This window comes from Papaver somniferum, chromosome 9, assembly GCF_003573695.1.
Source record: "Papaver somniferum cultivar HN1 chromosome 9, ASM357369v1, whole genome shotgun sequence".
NCBI lineage: Eukaryota > Viridiplantae > Streptophyta > Magnoliopsida > Ranunculales > Papaveraceae > Papaver > Papaver somniferum.
Window position 1 is genome coordinate 88,933,121 of NC_039366.1, and position 25,317 is coordinate 88,958,437.

At 35.9% G+C, this 25,317-nt stretch overlaps 1 protein-coding gene across 1 annotated transcript; it reads right to left on the reverse strand.

Moving 5' to 3' along the window:
- Positions 1 to 18,142: 18,142 nt before the first annotated feature.
- On the reverse strand, positions 18,143 to 25,144 carry LOC113310845 (protein LONG AFTER FAR-RED 3-like). The gene is made up of 15 exons (XM_026559645.1): positions 24,981 to 25,144; positions 24,739 to 24,902; positions 24,375 to 24,476; positions 23,622 to 23,694; positions 22,786 to 22,892; positions 22,589 to 22,712; positions 21,881 to 22,075; positions 21,599 to 21,684; positions 20,809 to 20,916; positions 20,199 to 20,294; positions 20,004 to 20,102; positions 19,817 to 19,891; positions 19,451 to 19,582; positions 19,204 to 19,319; positions 18,143 to 18,509 (listed from the first exon to the last, which is right to left on the reverse strand). Exons 1-15 carry the CDS (start codon positions 25,066 to 25,068, stop codon positions 18,317 to 18,319), a joined length of 1,758 nt encoding a protein of 585 aa, XP_026415430.1. The 5' UTR covers positions 25,069 to 25,144; the 3' UTR covers positions 18,143 to 18,316.
- Positions 25,145 to 25,317: the final 173 nt, after the last annotated feature.

Here is a 25,317-nt window from a genome sequence, read left to right on the forward strand (position 1 = left end):
GAAGCCAAACCCAACTATTTTTCTCTGTAGTTGCGTGATCTGATCTTGTTGTTTCTATTGTATTGAGTATAATTGCAAATTGTATCGAGATTAATTTCTCCGATAGGCAAGATTGAAAAGTAGTCAAAAACATCTTCGTCTCATCGTTTGTGATTCCACAATATGTTGTTTCGCTAGTCAATTAAGATTATTGTGAGGTGATTGATATTTCTAGACTGTTCTTCGGGAATATAAGTCCGGTATATCAATTGGTTCTTGTTCACCTTGATTTATCAAAAGACGGAACAAAACTCGTAGGTATTTCTGTGAGAGACAGATTTATCAATTCATGTAGACTTTTCTATGTGATGTAGATTTGTTTATTAAAGTCTTCGACTTTGGGTCGTAGCAACTCTTAGTTGTGGGTGAGATCATCTAAGGGAATCAAATGCGTAGTATCCTGCTGGGATCAAAGACGTAAGGAGCGCAATTATACCTTGGATCAGTGTGAGATTGATTGGGGTTCAACTATAGTCCAGATCGAAGTTAGTTTGTAGTTGGGTAGTGGTTGTAGCGGCTTAATACAATGTGTGTTCAATCTGGAGTAGGTCCCGGGGTTTTTCTGCATTTGCGGTTTCCTCATTAACAAAACTTCTGGTGTATGTGTTATTTCTTTTCTGCATTATATTTTGTTATATAATTGAAATATCACAGGTTGTGCGTTGAATCGATCAATTGGTATATCCAACCTTTGGTTGTTGATTGAAATTGATTGATCCTTGAACATTGGTCTTTGGTATCGTTCAAGTTAATTTCTCTTGTATTCAATTAGACTCGCATATTGTTATTTGCTTGAGTAAGTATTGAATCGGTAAATTGAGATATAACTCTTTGATATACTTTTTATTAAGATTGAGTCTGTCTGTCTAGTTGATTCTCTTGAAAGTATATTGGAGTTAGTCCATACATATTGCTAAGCGAAATATTAGGTGAGGTTGTTGTACCCCCACTTTTTCAATTGGTATCAGAGTACGAAAACACGTTTAAGACCTCATAAGTCCGTGTTTGTAAGCGATCTGACTATATGGACAGTAAAGTCTCTATAAACGCTTCACCAGGATTAAATCATAATCGTAGAGAAAGTTCTGAAAAACTTGTTATTCTCCAGAGAAAGTTGGATGAACAAATCCAGATCAACTCTGATCTTGTTGCAGAAATTGCAATGTATAAGGATTTGAAATCTGTCAAAATTCCTTCAATAAATTTGAATAACGCTGTTCATTCTTCACTCAAGAATGGTCGTAAGTCAGATGATAAACGAGGTCTAGGCTTTGTGAAAACTGATAGGACTCAGAACTACTCAAACGAGATTAAATATGTTGGTTCATGTATGTTTTGTGACTCCTACAGTCACTTTCAACATACATGTATGTCCTTCCGGAAAAGTTTAAAAGTTGCAAGTATTCTTCATAAGAAAGCCGAACAATTGTTTACTTCTCTGAAGGGATGTACAAAACTAACAAGAAATCCTAAACAGGATAGTAGTGTTAGCATGGGAGCTTTTGCTTTAAAGTCAACATCGCCCTTTCAATGGTTTCTTGACAGTGGATGTAGCCGACATATGACTGGTTATCTCTCGTGGTTTGTAACTTCAAACGACTATGAAGGAGGTCCGGTAACATTTGGAGATGGTAGTTGCTGCTACATAAGCAAGAAGGGGACGATCAAACTTCTTGGCGTTCCTGAAATCCATGATGTAGTATATGTTAAAGGTATGACTGCAAACCTTCTTTCTATTAGTCAAATCTGTGACAAATGCCACAGAGTTGTCTTCAATACAAATGGATGTGACATTGTAGACAAAGCTGGAAAAGTAATTTTTCAGGGAACTCGTGGCAAAAACAACTGTTATCTTATGGATACTCAGTTCAGTAATTTTTGCAACTTGCCTAAGGTGGAATCTACACATCTTTGGCATGAGCATTTTGGTCACATCAATTATCATCTTCTAACTAAGATCATTAATAAAGAACTTGTTAGAGGCGTTCCCAAAATCAATGCAAAGATTGATGGTGTATGTGGTGCATGTCAAAAGAGTAAACAAACGAAAGTTCACCATAAATCATCGCGAAATATTCCCACTAAAGCTCCACTTGATTTAATTCATATGGACCTCTTTGGACCTATTCAACAACCCACGATTGCAGGTGAGAAGTACGCTTTAGTTATGGTAGATGATTACACCAGATTCACTTGGGTAGCATTTCTATCTCATAAGAATGAAACCCTTGATGAATTCAAGATTATTGTTAATAGAATCCAGAACGAACAAGGTCGCAAACTAAAGAAAATTAGAAGCGACCGTGGAACTGAATTCAAGGACACTAAGGTGTTTGAATTTTGTGACGAACTGGGGATTATTCAACAATACTCACCACCCATTACTCCTCAAGCTAATGGAGTTGCAGAAAGAAAGAATAGGAACATCAAGGAAATGGCCAAGGTAATGCTCCGTAACAAAAATCTACCTTTAAGGTTTTGGGGAGAAGCTGTCTTCACGACATGTTATTTGATAAACCGTGTCTACCTACGGTCTAAAACCCTAAACACTCCTTATGAGTTGTGGTACGGTAGAAAACACAACTTATACTATCTCAGAGTGTTCGGAAGTAAGTGCTACATTCTAAAAGATCGAGAACAGAGAGGGAAATTTGATACTAAAAGTGATGAAGGTATCTTTCTTGTCTATGCCTCTGATAGTCGTGGTTTTCGAGTGTCTAATCTCAGAACCCAAGTTATGATGAAGTCTGCTTATCATTGATGATATTAGTAGTTTTCATCATGATAATCCTTCTGCTGAATTTCCTCCAACAGAGACAATTGAGAAAGTCAAAGAAATCCCAGAATCCATTGAAGTCATACCAACTGTTACTGATCCTGATATTTATAGTGACGAGGAGAAGAGCACTAATCAGGATGCTCCTGTCGAACAAGAACGTGTCCCTCCTCGACACCTCTGGGTTCAAAGGAGTCATGATCCCAACAGTATTATTGGAGGTAGAGATTCTACTGCTAAGACAAGAGGACAACTTCAAAATATTTGCAATTTTGGTTTTTATCTTTCACAAGTAGAACCGAGAAATATTGATGAAGCTCTTAGCGATCCCTTTTGGGTGAATGCAATGCATGAAAAGTTAAATCAATTTCAATGACAGGACGTATGGGAACTAGTACCTTGTCCCTCAAATATCAATATTGTTGGTACCAAATGGATATTCAAGAATAAGTCTGATGAATTTGGCACAATTGTCAGAAATAAATCCAGACTTGTCGCTCAAGGATATTCACAGATTGAGGGTATCGACTTTGACAAAACCTTTGCTCTTGTGGCACACCTTGAGTCCATTCGGTTGTTGTTAGCTCATGCTTGTTTTCTAAAGGTTAAGCTGTTTCAGATGGACATAAAATCCGCGTTCCTAAACGAAAATTTGAAGGAAGAGGTCTATGTCGCTGAACCTAAGGGCTTTGAAAACCCAGATATCCCAGATCATTTCTTAAGCTCAAAAAGGCATTATATGGGTTAAAACAAGTACCTCGTGCCTGATTCGAAAAACTAACTACTTCTCTTCTTATGAAAGGTTTTTCGAGAGGCGGAGCTGATAAAACCTTGTTTACCAAATGGAGTGGGAAAGATGTTGTCATTGCTCAAGTCTATGTAGATGATATCATCTATGGTTAAAATTCTGAAAAACTTGCAAAAGATTTTCAAGTCTCTCTCGGCAAAGAATTTGAAATGAGCAATGTTGGTGAATTAAAGTTCTTTTTAGGATTACAAATTCAACAACATAAGGATGGAATTTACTTATCTAAAGAAAAATATGTCAAGGATCTTGTCTCAAGGTTCGGTCTGGATAAGTCAACTCCAAAACTGACACCTATGCCCACCACTGGTAAACTACATAGAGATGAGAAAGGAGTAAATGTGGATAAAAAATTGTATCGATCAATTATTGGTAGCCTTTTATATCTTACAGCTACTAGACCTGATATTGTGTTTAGTCTGGGTTGTTGTGCTAGATTTCAGGCTAATCCAAAGGAATCTCATCTTGCAGCTGCAAAAAGAATCATACGATATGTGAATCACACGGTCGGGTATGGTCTATCTTACATTTTTGATATTAAAACTGATCTTTCTGCTTATTCAGATGTTGATTGGTCAGGTGTATGGAAAACATAAAAAGCACATCAGGGGGTTTCTACTATGTAGGACTGAATCTTGTGAACTGGCATAACAAGAAACAAAATTCACAATCCCTGTCCACATGTGAGGTAGAATATATTGATGCCGGCTCATGTTGTACTCAACTCCTCTGGATGAAAAAAATGCTGACTGATTATGGAATTGATACTGGAATAATGAAGATATTTTGTGATAACTCTAGCGCGATTCGAATCACTGAGAATCCCGTTGAGCACTCAAGAACAAAGCACATTGATATAAGGTACCATTTTATTCGAGATCTATATGAAAATGGTATCATAAATATGGAATTTGTTCCTTCCGAACAACAATTGGCTGATATTCTTACCAAAACATTAGATACTGCTACATTTTAACACTTACGACAGTCTATTGGTGTTGTTTTGGTTCATTAGTCATTTCTAAAACTCTTGCCCCTATGCTTATCTCGATCATTTGGAAAATTGAGTTTATAATTCCAGCAAGTGTTAGCTTCAATTCTACATTTGTTTCAGTAGTTGATTTTCTGTCAGGTATCGTAGTGTATTGTCCAAAGAAATCCTTCTTTTCTTGTGAAAGTAAGGTCGCTCTTGTTGTTCTTTCGGGAATGACATTTTATAGGGAAGAGTTCTTAATTGAACTTGTGCTTAATTGTCAAATCTTTGTGGGGAGTGCGGCTGTAGAATATTATAGGGGTTATCTTGTATCTTTATAAACTCCTTGATGAATGCATTTAGTTTCGGCTATATGATTGCATCTAAAAAGTTGATATGTGCTTTCTTTTGGTCATAAAGTGTCTCTATGGAAATTTCATTATGATCCCACTAGTTTTCGTACCTTTGCCAATTTTATTGACAAAAAGGGGGAGAATTAATGTGTAATTCACACTACAAATACATATGGTTTTCGTATCATTATGTAAGGGGGAGTGGTTTTCATGTGATATGAAGTATTGACTAAGGGGGAGTGATACGTATCACCATAGTATTGTTGTCAAAGTTGTGATACTGTTAGAGCACTGCTCGGTCGAACTCGCAAGCGTTGCTATCTCAAGCTTGTTGTCAAGTTTAGTTGCCAAAACTATAAGTCTTGATTTCTAGTCTAATCATAGCTAAGTCTCGGACTAGGATAAAAAGTGTAGTTGAGCTCTAGACTCCATGGTGATCATCATACAAAGACGAAGAACTACTCAAGGAACTGGTGGAACTTCATCGACTAAAAGGTATGTGGAGACTTGAACTTATCTATCACTCAAAAGTCTATCTACTCTATCTCCTATCTTGAGACAAAAGTCGTATTGCTATATAAACTATGATTATACACATTTTCTATTTCGAGACGAGTTTATCTCGCTTATCCATTTCTCGAAATATGTGTTAGTAAGCTTTCACTTTGGCCAAGTTCATCTTTACTAGTGATGAAAGTCATATTAGTTTCAATTACTTGAAAATCGCTTTAACGAAAAATAGCTTGTGAACAACAACTATATAACGTCCTCTAAGAATGTTCCAATGATTGAAATGAGAGTTTAGAATATAACCTTGAAAGGATATAAACATTGTGTGATAACTCATACGTGTGTAAGTCCTTATTCCTTGAACCAAAGTATGCATACTTTGCTGCTCAGGAAAACCGGAACTGAAGTCCGCGAACCAGTACGCGTACTTTCGGAAGTTCACATCCCGTGAATTTCTGCTGGAGTTTGTGAAATGAAAACAAACTTATTCTGGGTACTTAAGTCCGCGTACCAGTATGCGTACTTAAGTGGGTTAGTTTCTAAAAACGATTATTCGTGAACTTAAACTTATATAAACTAAGGAATGCATACTTGCAAACCGTTGCTATAAAGTTCACCAATTGATTCGAGTGAATCAAATCATTTTTGCTTCGATTGTGTCTTATATACTTCTATGAGATCTAAGCAATTTAACAAGTTTCTAACTAGTTCTCTTGAGTCATTTGAACTAGTTATGGTTAAGATGAAAATGGTTGATATGAAAGTGCTCATATGGCTAACCATTTGGTTAACTACTGTTGAACCAACTAAGTGTACATTTTTGGGTACGGTTACACAAACCTAAATAAACATGCATTTCATTTGTGTGTAACAAGCTAAGTTCGATCTAATGGATGAAAGATATTAGCTTGAATCTAATCAGGTTTTCATATAACGGTGAATATTGAATGCTTTGTTACCAAGGTAACTTAGATTGCAAACCCTGATTTGAAAGACTATATAAGGGAGAACTCTTGCAACTGGGAAACCTAATCCCCACACCTTCTGTGTGATACTATTTGTATTAGCTAGAGTCGATTCTCCTTTAACCTTAGGTTTCTATCGAGACCCTGTAGGTTAACGACTTGAAGACTTCATTGGGATTGTGAAGCTAGACCCAACTATTTTCTCTGTAGTTGCGTGATCTGATATTGTTGCTTATATCGTGTTTTAGTACAATCGCAAGATTGGCTTGAGATTTATTTCTCCGATAGGCAAGATATAAAAGAAGTTACAAACATCTTAGTCTCATCGTTTGTGATTCCGCAATATCTTTTTTCGCTAGTAGATTAAGATTATTGTGAGGTGATTGATAATTCTAGGCTGTTCTTCGGGAATATAAGTCCGGGTTATCAATTGGTTCCTGTTCACATTGATTTATCAAAAGACGAAATAAAAACTCGTAGGTATTTCTGTGGGAGACAGATTTATCTATTACCATAGACTTTTTTGTGTGATACAGATTTGTTTATTAAAGTATTCGACTTTGGGTCGTAGCAACTCTTAGTTGTGGGTGAGATCAACTAAGGGAATCAAGTGCGTAGTATCCTGCTGGGATCAGAGACGTAAGGACCGCAACTTTACCTTGGATTAGTGTGAGATTGATTGGGGTTCAACTACAGTCCAGACCGAAGTTAGTTTGTAGTGGGCTAGTGTCGGTAGCGGTTTAATACAGTGTGTGTTCAATCTGGACTAGGTCCCGGGGTTTTTCTTCATTTACGGTTTCCTCGTTAACAAAACTTCTGGTGTCTGTGTTATTTTTTTTCCGCATTATATTTTTTTATATAATTGAAATATCACAAGTTGTGCATTGAATCGATCAATTGGGAAATCCAACCTTTGGTTGTTGAATTAAATTGATTGATCCTTGAACATTGGTCTTTGGCACCGTTCAAGTGATTTCTCTTGTATTCAATTAGACTCGCAGATTTCTATTTGGTTGAGTAAGTATTGAATCGAGAAAGTGAGATATGACTCTTTGATATACTTTGATTAAGATCGAGTCTGACTGTCTAGTTGATAGACGCATTTATGTGTCTAATATATCTCATTTGTATATACTATTAGTGCCCGTTTTTGTACTTATTATGGTGTTTTATTTATTTATAGGTGTTTTTGGAAAAATAAGGTTTTGCGGCGAAATTGGTTAAAAATGCGGCGTTTGGAGCTCCGTTGACGGTATACCGGAAGCGCCCCAGAAGTGTGACGGAAGTACCCCGGAAATGTCCCGGAGGAACCCTGAAAAAGTGCGGAAAATATCCAGAAGAATTGCTAAAGGCACCCCTTGGTTGGATAAGGGCACCCCATGGATATTTACACCCCAAAAAGGATGTTTCCACCCCAGTTGCTAAGGGGACACCCTTCTTCACGATTTGAAAATTCAAAATGGCGGGAAACATGCATGCAGACGCTGTTGAATTTTCGATTTGATTTTGGAAGATTTCTAAAGAGATTCAATACCAAGAATCAGTTGAGCTTAACTTGATAGAGCTAAACAGGGCTATTGTAAGCAATTTGATCGATCAAAATGGGCCAGATAATCCGTGGGAGGAAATCAAAGTTAAACATGGGAAGATATTATCGGGTGCACTGTGAGCCGATTTTGGAAAGTTTGTGGACAAACAGGGGAAGATATCTTCTCTTATAAAGTTTGTATGTGACTTATGGAAGTATTACAGCTCATTTGCGCAGGCAGAAGAGGTGGAAAAGATCGTATCTCGGCTGACAGTGAAGAAAATGAAAAAAATATTTTCCGAGTAAATGAGAATTATGTGGAGTTATTGTGAGTGATTCGTTGCTCCTGTTGTGTATAAATAGCATCCTAGGGTCTCATAGAAGGGGGATCAAGAGTTTGGGGTCTAGCCAGAGCCGAGAGGAGCGAGAAATCGGGACTTGCAGGATTGTTCACCTGCTGCTGCTGAAGAAGAATGAGGAGCTCAAGAACACGAAGAACGGACGGCCAAAGACCGTCGTTTTTCAACAGTTCCAGCAGCAGTGGAGAAGTGTCGCAGTTTAGCGGCAGTTTTCTGGTATCATTTCTTTCTGGACGTGTTTTGTGAGTCTCAGAACCACTGTTTTATAACTTTTGACTCTTTTAATCATACTTTGAGCATCAAATATATATTTTGAGAACATGATTATTATGATTAGCTAAACCCCAACACTGGGATGATGGAGGAAGCCGTTCTTTACGCATATGATAATTATATTAATTCTTTTTTTGACTACTTGCACTTTTTATTAATCGATACAATTGAACTTTGATACAATTGAACCCCCGCTTTTTCAGATACAATTGAACTTTGATGCTGTGTAATAGTACTATGACACTGTGTAAAAATGATTGAGAGCTTTTGTTTTCTCATTGTTATGGCTACGGATCTTCAGCAACGATGATGTTGATTTGAATATCTTTGGAATCATTGGAGTACTTGGAAGTGACGAAGATTTCGAGTAATGTTGAAGAACCAAGGAGATCATGCATGTGGAAGAGAAGCTGTAAATTTTATTTATTTTGTATTCCATATGTATTGATAGTTTTGTCACTAAAATTGACAAAGGGGGAGATTGTTAGAGCACTGCTCGGTCGAACTCGCAAGCGTTGCTATCTCAAGCTTGTTTGTCAAGTTTAGTTTCCAAAAGTATAAGTCTTGATTTCTAGTCTACTTATATCTAAGTCTCGGACTAGGATAGAAAGTGTAGTTGAGATCTAGACTCCACGGCGTTCATCATGCAAATACGAAGAACTACTCAAGGAACTGGTGGAACTTCATCGACTAAAAGGCATGTGGAGACTTGAACTTATCTATCACTCAAAAGTATATCTACTCTATCTCCTATCTTGAGACAAAAGTCGTATTGCTATATAGACTTCGATTATACACATTTTCTATTTCGAGCCGAGTTTATCTCGCTTATCTATTTCTCGAAATATGTGTTGGTAAGCTTTCACTTTGGCCAAGTTCATCTTTACAAGTGACGAAAGTCATGTTGGTTATTTAAATATCTTGAAAATCGCCTTGATGAAAAATAGTTTGTGAATAACAACTATATAACATCCTCTAAGAATGTTTCGATGATTGGAATGAGAGTTTAGAATATATAACCTTGAATGGATATAAACATTGTATGTGAACTCATACTTGTGTAAGTCCAAAATCCTTGAACTAAAGTATGCGTACTTTACTGGTTCAGGAAGTCCGGAAGCTAAGTCTACGTACCCGTACACATATTTCCGGAAGTTCACATCCCATTAATTTTTGCTGGAGTTTGTGAACTGAAAACAAACTCAAACCGGATACTTAAGTATGCGTACCGGTATGCATACTTGAGTGGGTTATTTTCTAAAAACGGTTTATTCGTGAACTAAGATATATATAAACTAAGGAATGCATATTTGCAAATCGTGGCTATAATGTTTATAAATCGATTCCAGCGAACCAAAATCGTTTTTGCTTCGATTGTGTCTTATATACTTCTATGAGATCTAAGCAATTGAACAACTCTCTAACTAGTTCTTTTGAGTCATTTGAACTAGTTATGGTGAAGATGAATAAGGTTGATATGAAAGTGCTCATATGGCTAACCATTTGGTTAACTACTGTTGAACCAACTAGGTGTACACGTTTAGGTATGGTTACACAAACCTAAATGAACGTGCATTTCATTTGTGTATAACAAGCTAAGTTCGATCTAATGGTTGAAAGATATTAACTTGAATCTAATCAGGTTTTCATCTGACGGTGAATATTGAATGCTTTGTTACCAAGGTAACTTAGATTGCAAACCTTGATTTGGAGACTATACAAAGGAGAACTCTAGCAACTAGGAAACCTAATCCCCACACCTCCTGTGTGATACTAGTTGTATAAGCTAGAGTCGATTCTCCTTTAACCTTAGGTTTCTACCGAGACCCCTAGGTTAACGACTTGAAGACTTCATTGGGATTGTGAAGCTAGACCCAACTATTTTCTATGTAGTTGCGTGATCTGATCTTGTTGTTTCCATCGTATTGAGTACAATTGTAAAATTGACTCGAGATTAATTTTTCCGATAGGCAAGATATAAAAGTAGTCACAAACATCTTCGTCTCATCGTTTGTGATTCCCCAATATATTGTTTCGCTAGTCGATTAAGATTATTGTGAGGTGATTGATATTTTTCTAGGCCGTTCTTCAAGAATATAAGTCCGGTACATCAATTGGTTCCTGTTCACCTTGATTTATCGAAAGACGGAACAAAACTCGTAGGTATTTCTGTGGGAGACAGATTTATCTATTCATGTAGAGTTTTCTATATATGTGATACATATTTGTTTATTAAAGTCTTTGACTTTCGGTCCTAGCAACTCTTAGTTGTGGGTGAGATCATCTAAGGGAATCAAGTGTGTAGTATCCTGCTGGGATCAGAGACGTAAGGAGCGCAACTGTACCTTGGATCAGTGTGATATTGATTGGGGTTCAACTATAGTCCATACTGAAGTTAGTTTGTAGTAGGCTGGTGTCTGTAGCGGGTTAATACAGTGTGTTCAATCTGGACTAGTCCCGGGGTTTTTATGCATTTGTGGTTTCCTCGTTAACAAAACTTATATTGACTGTGTTATTTCTTTTCCGCATATATTTTTTTATATAATTGAAATATCATAGGCTGTGCGTTGAATCGATCAATTGGTAAATCCAACCTTTGGTTGTTGATTGAAATTGATTGATCCTTGAACATTGGTCTTTGGTACCGTTCAAGTTAATTTCTCTTGTATTCAATTAGACTCGTAGATTGTTATTTGCTTGAGTAAGTATTGAATCGAGAAATTGAGATATAACTCTTTGATATAATTTTTATTAAGATTGAGTTTGACTGTCTGGTTGATCCTCTTAAAAGTATATTGGAGTTAGTCCATACAGATTGCTAAGCGAAATATTGGGTGAGGTTGTTGTACCCCCACTTTTTCATGATAGATAAATCTGTCTCCCACATAAATGTCTACGAAGTTTGTTCCGTCTTTTGATAAATCAAGGTGAACAGGAACCAATTGATAATCCGGTCTTATATTCCCGAAGAACTGCCTAGAGATATCAATCACCTCAAAATAACTTAACTATATGGTAGTAGAACAATTTGTTGTGGAATCACAAATAATGAGAGCAAGAGCTTTGTGATAACTTTTTATATCTTACATACCGGAGATAAATCTCAAGAAAATCTTAGAGAAGATAGTACTCAATACGATATAACAAGTAAGATTAGAACACGCAACTATAGAGAAAATAGTTGGGTCTGGCTTCAGAATCCCAATGAAGTCTTTAAGTCGTTAACCTATAATGGTTTTAGGAAAAATCTATTTTAAAGGAGAATCGACTCTAGTTGCAACTAGTATCACACTCGAGGTGTGGGGATTAGGTTTCCCAGTTGGTAGAGTTTTTCCTTATATAGTCTTCAAATAAGGGTTTGATAACTTTGGAACAAAGATATCAATATTCACCGTTAAATGAAACTTGATTCAAGATTCAAGCTAATATCTTTCCACCGTTGGATGGTCTTAGCTTGTTACACACAAATTAAATATACCTTTATTTATATATGGGTAACCGTACCTAAACTTGTATATTGAGTTGGCTCAATAACAGTTAACCGAAGTTAGCCATATGAATACTTTTGTATTAACCATGTTCATCTTAACACTTCTAGATCAGTTAATAACCAAATGAATCTAATTGTGTTACTCATAGAGTTGTTCAATTGTTTATATTCTCATAGAAGTATACAAGATATAATTGAAGCAAAATCAGATTGATTCAAAAGAATCAGTTCATGAACATTTTAGCCACAGTTTTCAAAGATTGCATTCCTTATTATATAAATGTATTTGTTCATGAGTATGAAATCATACTTAACCAATTTTAGAACTTGAACCACTTAAGTTTGCAAACGGGTACGCAAACTTAAGTTCCGGATATTGGTCACAAGCCGACAGTTTGCAAACGGGTACGCAAACGTTAGCTCCGGACCGAACTCATTCGAAACCGTTTGCGAACGTGTACGCAAACTTGGTTCCCGGACTTCAACAGTTAAATCAGTTTGCGAACGGGTATGGAAACTTAAGTACCCTGATTAACTTCCGGAACATAATAGTTCGCACACTTAGTACACAAACCGTGATGTATCCAGACATGGGTTTTAGCTCTTAACTCCCACTTCAATCATTGAAACATTCTTAGAAGACGGCAATAGTTGTCTCACACAAACTATTAGCTTATAAGCAATTATCAAGTGATTGAATGTTCAGTACGACACATTCCGAATCTACATCAAATGATTGTCTCACACGAGTCATGTAAGATGTTACCAGGTGATTTTCACATGATCGTACTTTGATTTTCGTCAAGAATAATGATGGGCGTAGTTAAAGCAAAAAGCTTTCCAACACATATTTCGAGAAAGATATAAGCGAGTTGAACTCAGATCGAAATATCAAATGTGTATAATGTAAAGTATATATAGCTATACGACTTTGTCTCAATAGGAGATATAATAGAATAGACTTCTGAGTGATAGATGAGTTCAAGTCTCCACATACCTTTTGTTGACGAAGTTCCACAAGATCCCCTTAGTAGTTCTTCGTCTTCAATCGATGAACGTCGTGAAGTCTAAAGCTCAACTACACATTATATCCTAATCCGAGACATAGATATAAGTAGACTAGAAATCAAGACTTATAGTTTTGACAACTAAACTTGACAAACAAGCTTGAGATAGCAACGCTTGCGAGTTCGATCGAGCAGTGCTCTAACAACATTGGTATACTGTAATTACTACTCTGGAATAAATGGTAACACCGGACAGGATCCGGTCCCCCATTGCCTAGCCAAATTAAGCTTCATGAGTCAGCCATTTGAGTTACATAACCAATAAATAAAATATAAAGCATATCTATTTTTTTCTCTGGAAGATGATAAAAGCATTTGGAAATTGTGAACTCTATTCAACATTATGCAGTGCTTTGTAATATCTCTTGAATGTTCTGTGATCCATCTCAATGATTGTTCCAGGTTTATTCTGAATGATGATGGTACTGAGTACACCGCAATCTTTTCGTATCAACCTACTATAGACATACTTTGTGTAATCTTACTGAAACAATAACTGCCATATGATTACTTCAACAAGATGTAACTTGGTATATAACTTAAGTTCGAGACTGAACCAATCTAATGAACGTAACAAGTTCAATTAATGTACAAGTGTAATTTAGTTATAAAGATAAACAATATCATGCATAATCAAAGTAAATCACATATCACAAATTTTGTTAACGACGAAAACTACAAGGATGAAAAACCCCGAGACCTAGTCCAGCTTTGAATACTCTCAGAATTAAGCCACTATACAAACTGACTACCGCAATTTTGTATAGTTGAGACGAAGTAAACTACTCCTACTTATTCAGTTCTTTCAGTATCCCTGCAACAGTTCCTTTGTATCGTAACCCGAAATAGTAAAGGACTAAACTGTCCCAGTAACCATGTCAATGTATATCTCTCAAATTCGATAATGATCAAAGATAAAATTTGAGTATAAAGGATCTTCCGTTTAATAAATATAAACTCCCATGGTCAAATATCAATCCAAGATAAAAGTAAATAAATAAATAGAAATAATCTATCTTAGTGAACAAGCTCTATCCAAGCAACTCTACAAGGAGAAACAACTAGACAGTTTGTTCAATCTTTCAACGCGTACGATGTCTATCTAAATAAACTGCTTGTGTGGATCCCAGATAATCAAGTTTGCACAAAGTATCAAAAAGATCAGAAACCAAAAGGATAAAGTGTTCAAGCCTTCAATCTTCAAAGTATCTCGCACAAACAACTTGATTCCTCCTAATGATCAACACTCACAGAATGAGTTTGTTAATGTAGGATGATCACTAGTTCTATCTACAGATATCGAATCACTAGATATGTAATATTCAATCCTCAAAAAAACTTGAGTGACCTTATATCATAAGAGAAGGACCATGGAATAATCAAGTCTCTATAAAGGATAACTATACTGTTAGTCAATCAAATTAATAATAAAAAACTATAGTACTAATACGATTTAGTTTCCCTCCAACGATACTACTAAAAGCTTCTTGATCACAAAGACGCTTTTGAACGAAGGAAATAAAAGAGATTTCACATAATCATACTACTTTCCTTTATCAACGGGTTGAAAATCGACAAAAACTGTTAGGCAGTGTGTCAATGGATGAGTTTATAAGAATACTGGCTCCATTATTTATAGTGTTATGACCAAGGATTTTTTGGAAGACAAGGAATTACCATATCCGGAAATAATTAAGATATGCAATAAATGTATATATTCGGTTTTGAAAAATTCCAATTATATTCTAACCAATATACCGAAAATACTCTTAGTTGACAACTAATATTAGCTAGCATACATTCATATAGTTCACTAATTAATATAGTAACTAGAGATATGCAAACCTCTGGGAAATGGAAAACATATATTTTTCGATATCTAAAAGATATAAAATATTTCGGTTTCAGGATCTTGCCTTAAATATCAAAAGAAAATACTTGAACATTAAGTAATAATAGTTTAGCACATGTTCAAATCATTACGTCGATATTATGTGAACATTCAGAATTCAATTCATGTACATCTCGATGTTTGTACAAACCCGAAGATCACCAAAGATATCGAAAATGTAAACTCGTATTAAAATTAAACATGATCGGTCATGGATCGGTCCTGCACCTGAAATCGATCTTGATCGGTTTTTTCCACAAGGGAACGGTCTTACAATCGGAATTGGTCCTGAATTCTATTTTCACTACGAAACAGAATTTCGCAAGTCTACTTCCTTAAATTATGTTTATGATATTCCATTATATATAATCCTGAAGGTTAAATTCATTTCAGAAGTTAAATACACTAAATGATAAAAAGTTACCTATTAGTATTATGCTGATTCACGAAGTCCGTAGATGAACTATACTTTGTAGCTTCATATACTCAAGTTGTACAAAACAATATATTTATTTCTTTGGTACTTTGATTTTAGTATAATGACCAAGCCGCCGACACTAGAGGAATATAAACAAACTTTACTTTGTATGTTATACTTTCAATAGATACTGACTTGAAAGAGCAAAGATAGAAAAGGAACAAATCAAGTCTGTTTTTACTAACCTCAAATCGAAGGATAATGTGTTCGTTGATGTTGATACGCCTTCAGGTTCTTCATGAGTAATAAGAGCGAGTCTCGACATTTCTATATTCCTACTCTAAACCTAACGAAGTTGACTCTAGTAATTAAGTCAAGCAGCTTCGAGTTTTGGAACTAAAATATGACAACCAAAGAAAACTACCTTCTTAAGTTTTCACTAGAGTCACTTGCTCAGGAAAAAGGTTGTGAAAAGTTATAAAGAACATTTCCACAGTAGGGAACCAGTAGCGAATATCATCTGTGATTTCAAGTTTTTTGATACAAAAAAGATCCCCAAAAACTCTCATAGTATCAAGAGATAAAACACGATTCATCTCATGCCCATTTTCGAAACGAATAAGGAAAACAACAAATCTATTTTTACTAGTTCTTTTAACAGAAAGCCTACCTGGACTTTCCAGAGAAACACAAGAACATTCCTAATATCAAAGTTTTTTCGATTAGCTGGAATTAGTGCCATGAACCTGCCAAGGAGAGTACTGGTCCACAAGCGCCTATTGTTTTGAAAACGAAAAGGTATTATTTGGCTTAAAACAAAGTCATTACCATTGTTTAAAATCAGAGAGTTATGTAGTTGATCAGAAAGTTGGGAAACATCACCATGCCAACCACACATGATGATACAGACAGAGCAAAATACAGCTTAAAGCCACAGGGTAATATGCAAGAGGATTTAAAGAAAACACAGTGTAAAAACAACTAAAATTGAAACTACAAAGATAGATACAAAACACAGGTTAATAACAAATCCACAACACAGAATTTATATAGGGGTAAGTTTGATTGATGAGCAAGGAAATCCGACTGACTTATCAAAAATTTAGTTCCCAAGGAAATCATGATTACTGAGCATAAAAAAATTAACCCAAGATTAGACAAGGGTTTAGATAGAAATAGCGATTGAGCAACAAATGTAAACAGTAGGGAAGGAAATTCACCAAATGTCAAATTACAATTAAGAAATTCCATTAAACAAATCACAAGTTCTTAATAAAATCAAATAGGGTGAATTGAATACGTTTAATCCCAAGTCTAGGTTAATGATTACCTGATTTAGCCACTAAAGAAGTCTCTGTATCGGCCAGACAAAGCGTGTTGAAATTGAATTAGGGATATGAAAAGATTTTGCTGCAGAGAGCATAATTTTCTCCGTCTCCATAAAAAATTCTGTGAATCCATGTCAAAATTCTAGCCAACAGTAGCCACTAGGGCCCATGAACAGCCGATTCGCTGCTCATGAGGTGGAAAGATTCACCAAAAATTTGAGAAAATTCGAAGAAATTTTGGGGAAGAAGAAGGGGAAGGAAAATAACGGGTTATTTTTTGGGTTTTTCGTGGGAAAGCAAAACGGATTTTTTTCTGATAATGAGTTGTTGATTAGATTAGAATTAGAAAATTAGTGTTTTTTTTTTGTGTCACCTATTTGCCACCCACGCTTTTCCTATTTGTCATTCTCATTAAAATTTCTAAACTGAATATACTTTGTAATTCTACTTGTTCATGTTTACCACTTATAAAAGTCAAATTAAATTTGATTATAACTATCACCATTCTTATTTGTCTCCTTCTCCGTTAATCTATGTTTCCAGTATAAAACCATTAAAAAAATATTAATACGAGGTTAGAATTTTGATTTGAATAAATACACCAATATTTTTTTTTTAGTGTTTATCATTTGTTCACATACAAATAACGTTGTAATCGGCAAATCAAAGTGGCCAATCTGTGTTGAATCGATTGATTATCAATCATCATACGTGTATAGAAACGTGTCTATGTGGCCAAGAAATCTTAGCAGTTGGTGACGATCCAACCATCGTTGTTTGGGACCCTTAAGTGCAATACCATTAAAATGGTGGCAAAGATGTCTTGTCTTGTAAGTACGAATTCAATTGGCTAATGAACCAACTGTGCTTGATTGTAAATTTGGACACAATTGTCGGACATTACTAACTTTCTTTAGAGGTGTCCTCTGATATACAATCGACCAATTAGAAGCAAAAATCTAAGAAACGATGAGTGAAAGTGGCGGTCGGTGGGAAGAGATGGTGCAGGTGTGGAAGAAGGTGGGGAGAGATGGGTGTAGAAGAAGGTGACCGGTGGTGGAGGGGAAGAAGAAATTTTAACCTAGGTTTTTCTTTGGGTTTAGTTTTTTTCTCGTGGTTTTACTGGTGGGTGTAAACATAAAGTCCATAGGTGGCAAATAGGATAAATGAGGGTGGTAATTAATGTGGGTGGCAAATAGGTGAAACTTTTTTTTAAAAAATTAATTATTAGGTTTAATCGTGATAGAAGGGACCCTAGGACACCCCCTAACCAAGCTCCTAGTCACTGGGTATCCTGGAGAAGCCCCTATACTAGGCGTCTTAGACGGAGGGTTCAGCCCCTATACTATTACTTCAGGATAATCATGTTCACACCATCACAAGCTTTTACCATAATTGCATTCATTAATCATTTTCTCCTACCTACATCTCTTCTTTTTCATGTAAAGAGTCCGCTAAGGTTAAATAATGAAGTAATAGTTACTAATTTTTCAATCCTTGAATAACAAATGAAGCACTTCCCACTTTTGCAGAAGAATTTGTTAGATGTCAGATTCCAACTCTGGGTAAGCTTGTATACCGCCGACATATGTGGCCTCAACAGATGCTGATATATCTGTTTCCAATTCATTCCATGAGTTGGTGGAAAGCACAACAAAGTCTGCAAACTTTCCAGGAGATAAAGATCCCAAGTCATTGTCAAGGAAGCTGGCATAGGCAGCTGAAATAGTGGACCTGACATATAAGATAAAAATCCGATTTAATGAACAAGAAACACTAAAATTTTAATCGTAAAGCATAGAAATGTTGAGCGTTGACGGATTTATAAGACAAATTAAGATATTGAACTGATTTGTTACTTTAGTAAGATAACCAACCGCAGCTGGACTTAACTGCCGTATAACTAACTGCAAAAGTTGTCTCGTATTGTGCTACATTGAAACAAGCTTAATGAATCTAGTTTTACCTGGTCCGGAGCAAACATTGAGAAAATTAAAACTATTACAGACCTCATAGGTTCGGTTGGTGGATCCAAACAAGAATCTCCTTGATTCATGAACCCAGAGAACTGAGCTAGAGAGATCAATCAGTTATACTCAAACCAGAGAAAGATTGACAGATTCATTATAAGTTGCTAGCGTAAAACTTCCAATTATATCTGCACAAACAAGCTTGATTTTACTGAATGTGCATATGGTATGAATACCATCATTTTATGTTGATGACAACATAGGGGGTCTCTATGCTTGATCGTCCATAGTGAGGAAAAGGTTAAGCTTAAAATATGCGATTATCGCACAGTTTCAATAGACACTATCGAGGAGTCATCGAACTAGACATAATTAATGATATCACAAGAAAAATTGTTGGGAACCATAAAACAGGAATACAACTCATGGCAAATATGGAATAGGATAAGTTTCCTTACGCTTTTAAAGCATCGGTTAGGGTAACACACTCCGATGGAATCCACGGATCTTCCCAACCAGGAGGTGTTCTCTTCATTGCAGTTTTTATTGCACCCAGTGGATTAATCTTTGCCACCTGCAAGAATGGAGCTTAGCAATATTTTCAGAATCACTCAATAAATAGCAAGAAACCATTATTACAGAGCACGATATTCAAATCGCCAATTTGGAGAGTATCAGCAACTGGATTAAGAAATTGAAACTCACTGGCCAATCAGAACCAAAGGCTAGAATTGTGTTGCCAGCTAAGAGTGACCCAAACATATATGATCCTGTTACAGCCCTTTCCAAACCAAGCTTCTTCTCCGCAGAACCGGCGTCATCCAACAGGTGATCTGGCTGTTGAGAAATATTAATCAGTTTATGTCCACAAAGCGTGGAAGAGAGAGTGGCAAACTAATAAAATTGTCATTTATCATTTCAAAATTTGTGAGAAGAATAGGCAAGATAAAGGAACTTGCATGATATATCGACATCAACGGCTTTGATTAAATTTAATTTATCTAAACTCGTAACTGTTGGAAAAGAAAATTTCACTATTAATTGATACATGAAGAAATAGAGTAACTTGACCTGAACTGAAGCAATGACCCTTTGTTCACCAAATCGGGCGGCTGTTCCAGGTACCAGATGTTGTGCATGTTCGACCTGAAACAAATTGGTTTTCATGAACTAAAGACTTACCCTGAATCAAAGAGTTAAATAACAACTTGACAGACGCTGGACTTCAAAGAGTTAGCCATTTAGCAGGTGGACTTACCCTGAATCTTCGGTCTCTCCTTCCATTTGAAGATGCCACTGATTCATACAAGTCTAATATCATATCATTTGCTCTATCACCAATAGCATGAACTGCAACCTGATATTTTGGAGAAAGTTTCAACTTTCAGTAATGATATTAGATTCAGATAAATAAGAAATTTAGATAACATGAATTGTAAGTTGAGTAGGAAACCTGAAGTCCTGATTTATCCGATGCCAGTGTCATGTTGTAAAGAGAATCAATTTGTGTCACTTGAAGACCATAATTGTCAGGTTCATTCATGTAAGGCTACACAAATAATTGTGAATCTATTACGACAGTGATATAATATTTAAAGTATAAACTAATAAAACTGCAGAAAAATTAAGGCATAGCTGATGAACGAAACTGCTACTTAGAAGAACTGAAACCAACAAACATTTGAATGAAGTAACAAGAAAGAAACATACGCGCTAGCAAGAAGTTGTGCTCAATGGAAGAAATATACAAAACAAATGGACTAATAATGAAAAAGTTGATGAACGGTCCACGTAAGACTTAGATTGTTTCGGAGGCTATGTATTTGTTTCTAAGTGCACCAAAACTTATATGAAATTTTTGATGAACAAGTCTACGTAAGACGGTGTTTTTCTTTGTGTTTACCTGTCGACAGTAATACTTAGTCTTTTCTTGACAATTTATGATCCCAGAAGAACACAAGATGAAACTTACATGTCTATATTTAAGCTAAAATAAAACATTTTGCATGCGTGATAAAGAGGACACACGCAAGAGAAATAAAGACATAATTTCTGTGAATCACCTCATAGAAAAGAGCACTGTTGGAACCCAAGGAGCCATCAGAAAAAGCCTTAACACCAGCTAGATAAATCCATTGGCTTAAAACCCGACCTGTTCTGTTGATAAGATCCTAAATGATGAAAATGCAAAATAATTAAAAAGAGCAAAGAATGTTTAGCAGATAAATATCATAAATAATGAGGAAGATCTATTTAAAGTTTCACTCAGCAGAAGTCAGAAAACCATCCAACTAATTAAGTAGTCTTAGGTAAAGAAGATATGGAAGTTCTGGATAAATAATTTTAGACTTTTGACTGTGAGGTCCCTCTCTTTTAGGAAGTTGCTGTAAGTAAGAAAGACCTAGAAGAACAGTTGCTTATAAACTAGGGCTTAAGATTGAACATAGTAGTAAACAAAGGGAGTTGGAGCAATCCCTATTGATAAAACTTATCTGACATCTGAAATAAAGGGAATGAACTATGAAATGGATAGTGATGCGGGAGAATTTATATCAACTGAATAAATCTGAAACTTTCACATATTTCAAAAACTTACTTATCTACAATGCTCATTGGGGAAGCTTCAATAATTACTAGAGTGATATGCCATAGTCTAACCCTGGGCTGTCCATTAAAGTTTTCCAAATAAACACAGCAGATATGTATGTTTTCAGCTGTGAGACGTCTCATGAAGTTAACAACTGAATATTTTGGCTAGCCAAGACAACTATACTAAGTCCTATTACCATCAAGATGATATATATGCACGAAATGAATGCGAAATTAACAGGAGAACAATTAAGAATGTCATACAAGTAAACGTGACCATGTCTCCATTGGAAAAAATAAGCAAACTCGGATCAGCATTTTTCCCTTAAAATCTGCCCATTGATATACATCTGTGAACATCGAGAAACTGTAATCACTATGTGAAGTTGTATAAAGGTCAAACAAGAAGAAGAAAAGCGAAAAACTCAAATTTGAGGCATTGAGCTTAAACCTGTAGAACAATAAACAGATAAATAAAATACTTTGTAACTTCAGAACAGAATACGTCACAAAACAGAAAAAACAAAAGCGAGAGATAAATGAAACCTGACAAATCATCCCAAACATTTTTTACTTCTGCTCCAGGAAAATATCTCCCAAAATCAACCACTGTTGTCACTCCTCTTGTAAGTGCAAACTTGCTCGCTCTTACCAGTGCATCCCTCCTATCATCTACTGACACCTCAGGAATAATTGACAGAAGAAGCTTCATTGCAGAATCAATCAACAAGCCTGTTGGTTCTGCAGAAGATAGAAAGGAATATATAATTTTATCAAACAAATTCTAGTAAAAGTTCAATACCGTAATTGTAAACACACTTTTTCTATGATTCTGCTGATTGCACACGACTGCGAAACTTATCCTTGCAGAAAAAGAAAACAACATCCCATAGGTCACTATGAGTAGATTCGGTACGAATCTAACTAGTACTACGCCTGTTATAATCAAGAAAATAAAAATGAAATAAAATATGATTATTTTTTATGTAGTAAAAACGACAAAATTCAACACCATCATGAAGGCCTTAAAATACAGTTATTTAGGGTCAAAAATTGCAATAAACATGCATATCTTGGACAAGCAACGGATCTGTATACTGCCAATCTATGTAATTTTTCTAGCAGCATAACCTAGGACCTCATACGACGCTGATAGAATAATTTGCATATCTTTATCCAGTTGGAGTTCCGAGAAATATCATGACTTCGTACCAATATAGTCAAAAACAAGGCTGAGACGAGATCAAATTTTACCTCCATCAGCGGTTTTCATGACAGTTCCACCCACTGGATCTTGTGTGTAATTAGTTATTCCAGCCATCGTTAGAGAAAATGAATTTGCTAAGCCCATATGACCATCCATGCGTGACAGCCAAACCTGCAATCTAAAGCATTATTAATAGATAGCATTTCATTATTTTAATCAAATTTGGTTGAGCTTAATGTCTCACGGGATTGTTAGGTGTAATTTCATCAATCCACGATGCAATCGGCAAATCCCCTCCCCACTGGTCGTTGTTCCAACCACCACCTAATATCCATGAACCTGGTTGTTTATCTGGGGAAAAGTAAAGTAATGAGTTGTTTAAAATATGTAATTACAACAGAATGCTCATATACTACAATGTCGAGCCATCTCTTAACTTTTCAAGTAGAGCTCGAAAAGTTTTGTACAGATACAATCATTGAGAGATAGGAAGGACAACAAATATGAAATATTTTTCTATTCTGCTAGGATATGTGTTATGTGTATCATACTTTAGCTTGCTTAAATCTATTGGTTTCATATGTGATGTAAGAGACAGCTGCATCTGAGAGCTTTGATAGTTGAGAGAACAGAAGGCTAAATAGGCTTTCTTGGGGATTTGTCCATGCCTCCTGAAGTGAACATAACATAAATTGTGCCAAGCACAGAGACTAGCAGTAATGCTGCACATCAATAGCTAGGTCTCAGGTGGTGCTGTTGAAGCTATCACAAAAGAAAATCTTGGCAAGTTCGCAATTCACGGTGCCCTTTTTACTGTTTTTTGTACTATTTGGTATTTGAGAGACACATCAATCGTTACTTGGTATATACAGAACTCTCTAACAGCATCACTGCCAACAAATTTGTCTCAGTCTGGAGACAATTATACTGCCAACAAAACAACATCAGATAAAGTGATCCGAGTTCCTTGCACAAGCTTGAGACAACTGATTTGAGAAATTTTTATCTCTTACACATATTTTGTTGGTTATGCCTATACAAAGGATAAGGAACGTAACTAGCATACTGAAGAAAACTTACCTCGTACAGCTTCTTTAATCTTTCGAATAAACTCGTCTTTGTTATTGACGCCATAGAGTTCAACTTGCGCCATCTAAGTCTCAGTGAATGATATTCCAAATAACACAAGTTATATTTCAAAAAATAGCACTAAGTATGTATTTGACTTACAAAACATAAACCAGAACACAGTTGTAAAGTGAGTTTCATATACTGCATCCTTATGTTTGGAGATGGAAGTGAAAAATCCTATCTAAACGAGCAGTATTATCACCCAGGCTTCGCCTTTCAAATGACAACTTTTCCCATGGAAAAGCTCATATACATGATTCTCAGTTATGAAGTTATCTCTAATGTTCTAGTCTACCGGATATGTAGGCAATTTAATTCATAGCGACTGTTTTTTGTCTTTTTTGTTAGGTCCAATCTCAGATGGGGTTCAATCAACATCCAGAAGCCAAATAGAAAAGCTAAACACATTCATTAACGGCTTTAGTCCACAGTGCCAGATTGCCCAACATTCCATTTTATAAAAAAAAAGAAGGTATATTACAACCTCTGGCAGGTTTTTGGTTGAGCTCATTAGCTTGGGTTTTGAGCCAAACAGCTTCAAAACCATTAGTTTAGATGACCTTTTCGTATTATTAGTCAGTCAGACTTGAGACGGTGTCATTGACACTCGCGATCAAAACCCACACTTCACAAACAGAATTATCTAAATTCAAGTTAAGACAACCTAAGTTAGTAATAAAAGATAAAGAGTAGCCGCTGCACCTGTAAGCCTCCAGAAATGAAGTGCACATGTGAATCTATAAAACCTGGAACTACAATCTTTCCATTAAGATTAATCACTTTAGTTCCAAGTCTTAGTAAATCCTGCATTGTTACAAGTGCATCAGAAAAAGAGAGAAAGGCATAACATATATTTTTTTCAGATAATAGAAGATCATTCTACAGAACCCACAATAAAAACAACATCCTATTCCGTCGAATTTTCATATCACCAGCATCAGGAGCCAAGTATATTACCAGTACATCGACCACTAGAATCAATTAGTACTTACCAATAGACCAGTTTTTTGCAATGCGAAAGGACCGCATGCCTGAATAAGAGATCGACATCTTTTGTAACTAATACCTGAACAGAAGAGTGAGTACCAATTCGGATAATGCGACCATTGCGTATAGCCATAGCTTGTGCAAACGGAAGTGACGAATCACTTGTGTAGATAACTGCATTTGTTACCACAAGATCAGCAACCTCCAAAGAAGACGACAACCGTGATTTCAAACTCCACCACCCTGAAAAACAAAAACAAACCAACAAATTATAAAAATGAAAAATGACCAATTTCTTGTAAAATTTAGGGTAAGTATTACTTTCAGTAGTAGTTGTTGGAACCAAGAAGACAGCAAGAAGTGCAGCGAGTAACGCTGATAGGAAGATAAGCAGATTCTTCATCGCCATGGATCAAATTAGGGCACGGAAATGAAAACTACTTCTTCTTCCAGCCGCCCAACTGGATAACACTGTACTACTGCTACCTACCCTCTTCTGTAGAGATTCTATAAAGCAACGAGGAAAGATTCCATAAAGCAACGTGGAATCTGGTAAATATACGTCATTTTGTTTCACTCGGATTTGACGTGGGTGAACAAAACACACCCAATCGGTCGTTTTAATCCAGTAGCTTGCAATTAAACCCCCCAAATCCAC

Excerpts from the sequence above, each read along its gene's own strand:
- LOC113310845 (XM_026559645.1), bottom strand. The coding sequence starts at position 25,068 with ATGGCGATGAAGAATCTGCTTATCTTCCTATCAGCGTTACTCGCTGCA. Across the intron at positions 24,477-24,738 it reads GTACTCACTCTTCTGTTCAG|GATTTACTAAGACTTGGAAC; the intron begins GTATTAGTTACA and ends GTAACAATGCAG. Across the intron at positions 22,076-22,588 it reads CATGAAAACCGCTGATGGAG|AACCAACAGGCTTGTTGATT; the intron begins GTAAAATTTGAT and ends TATCTTCTGCAG.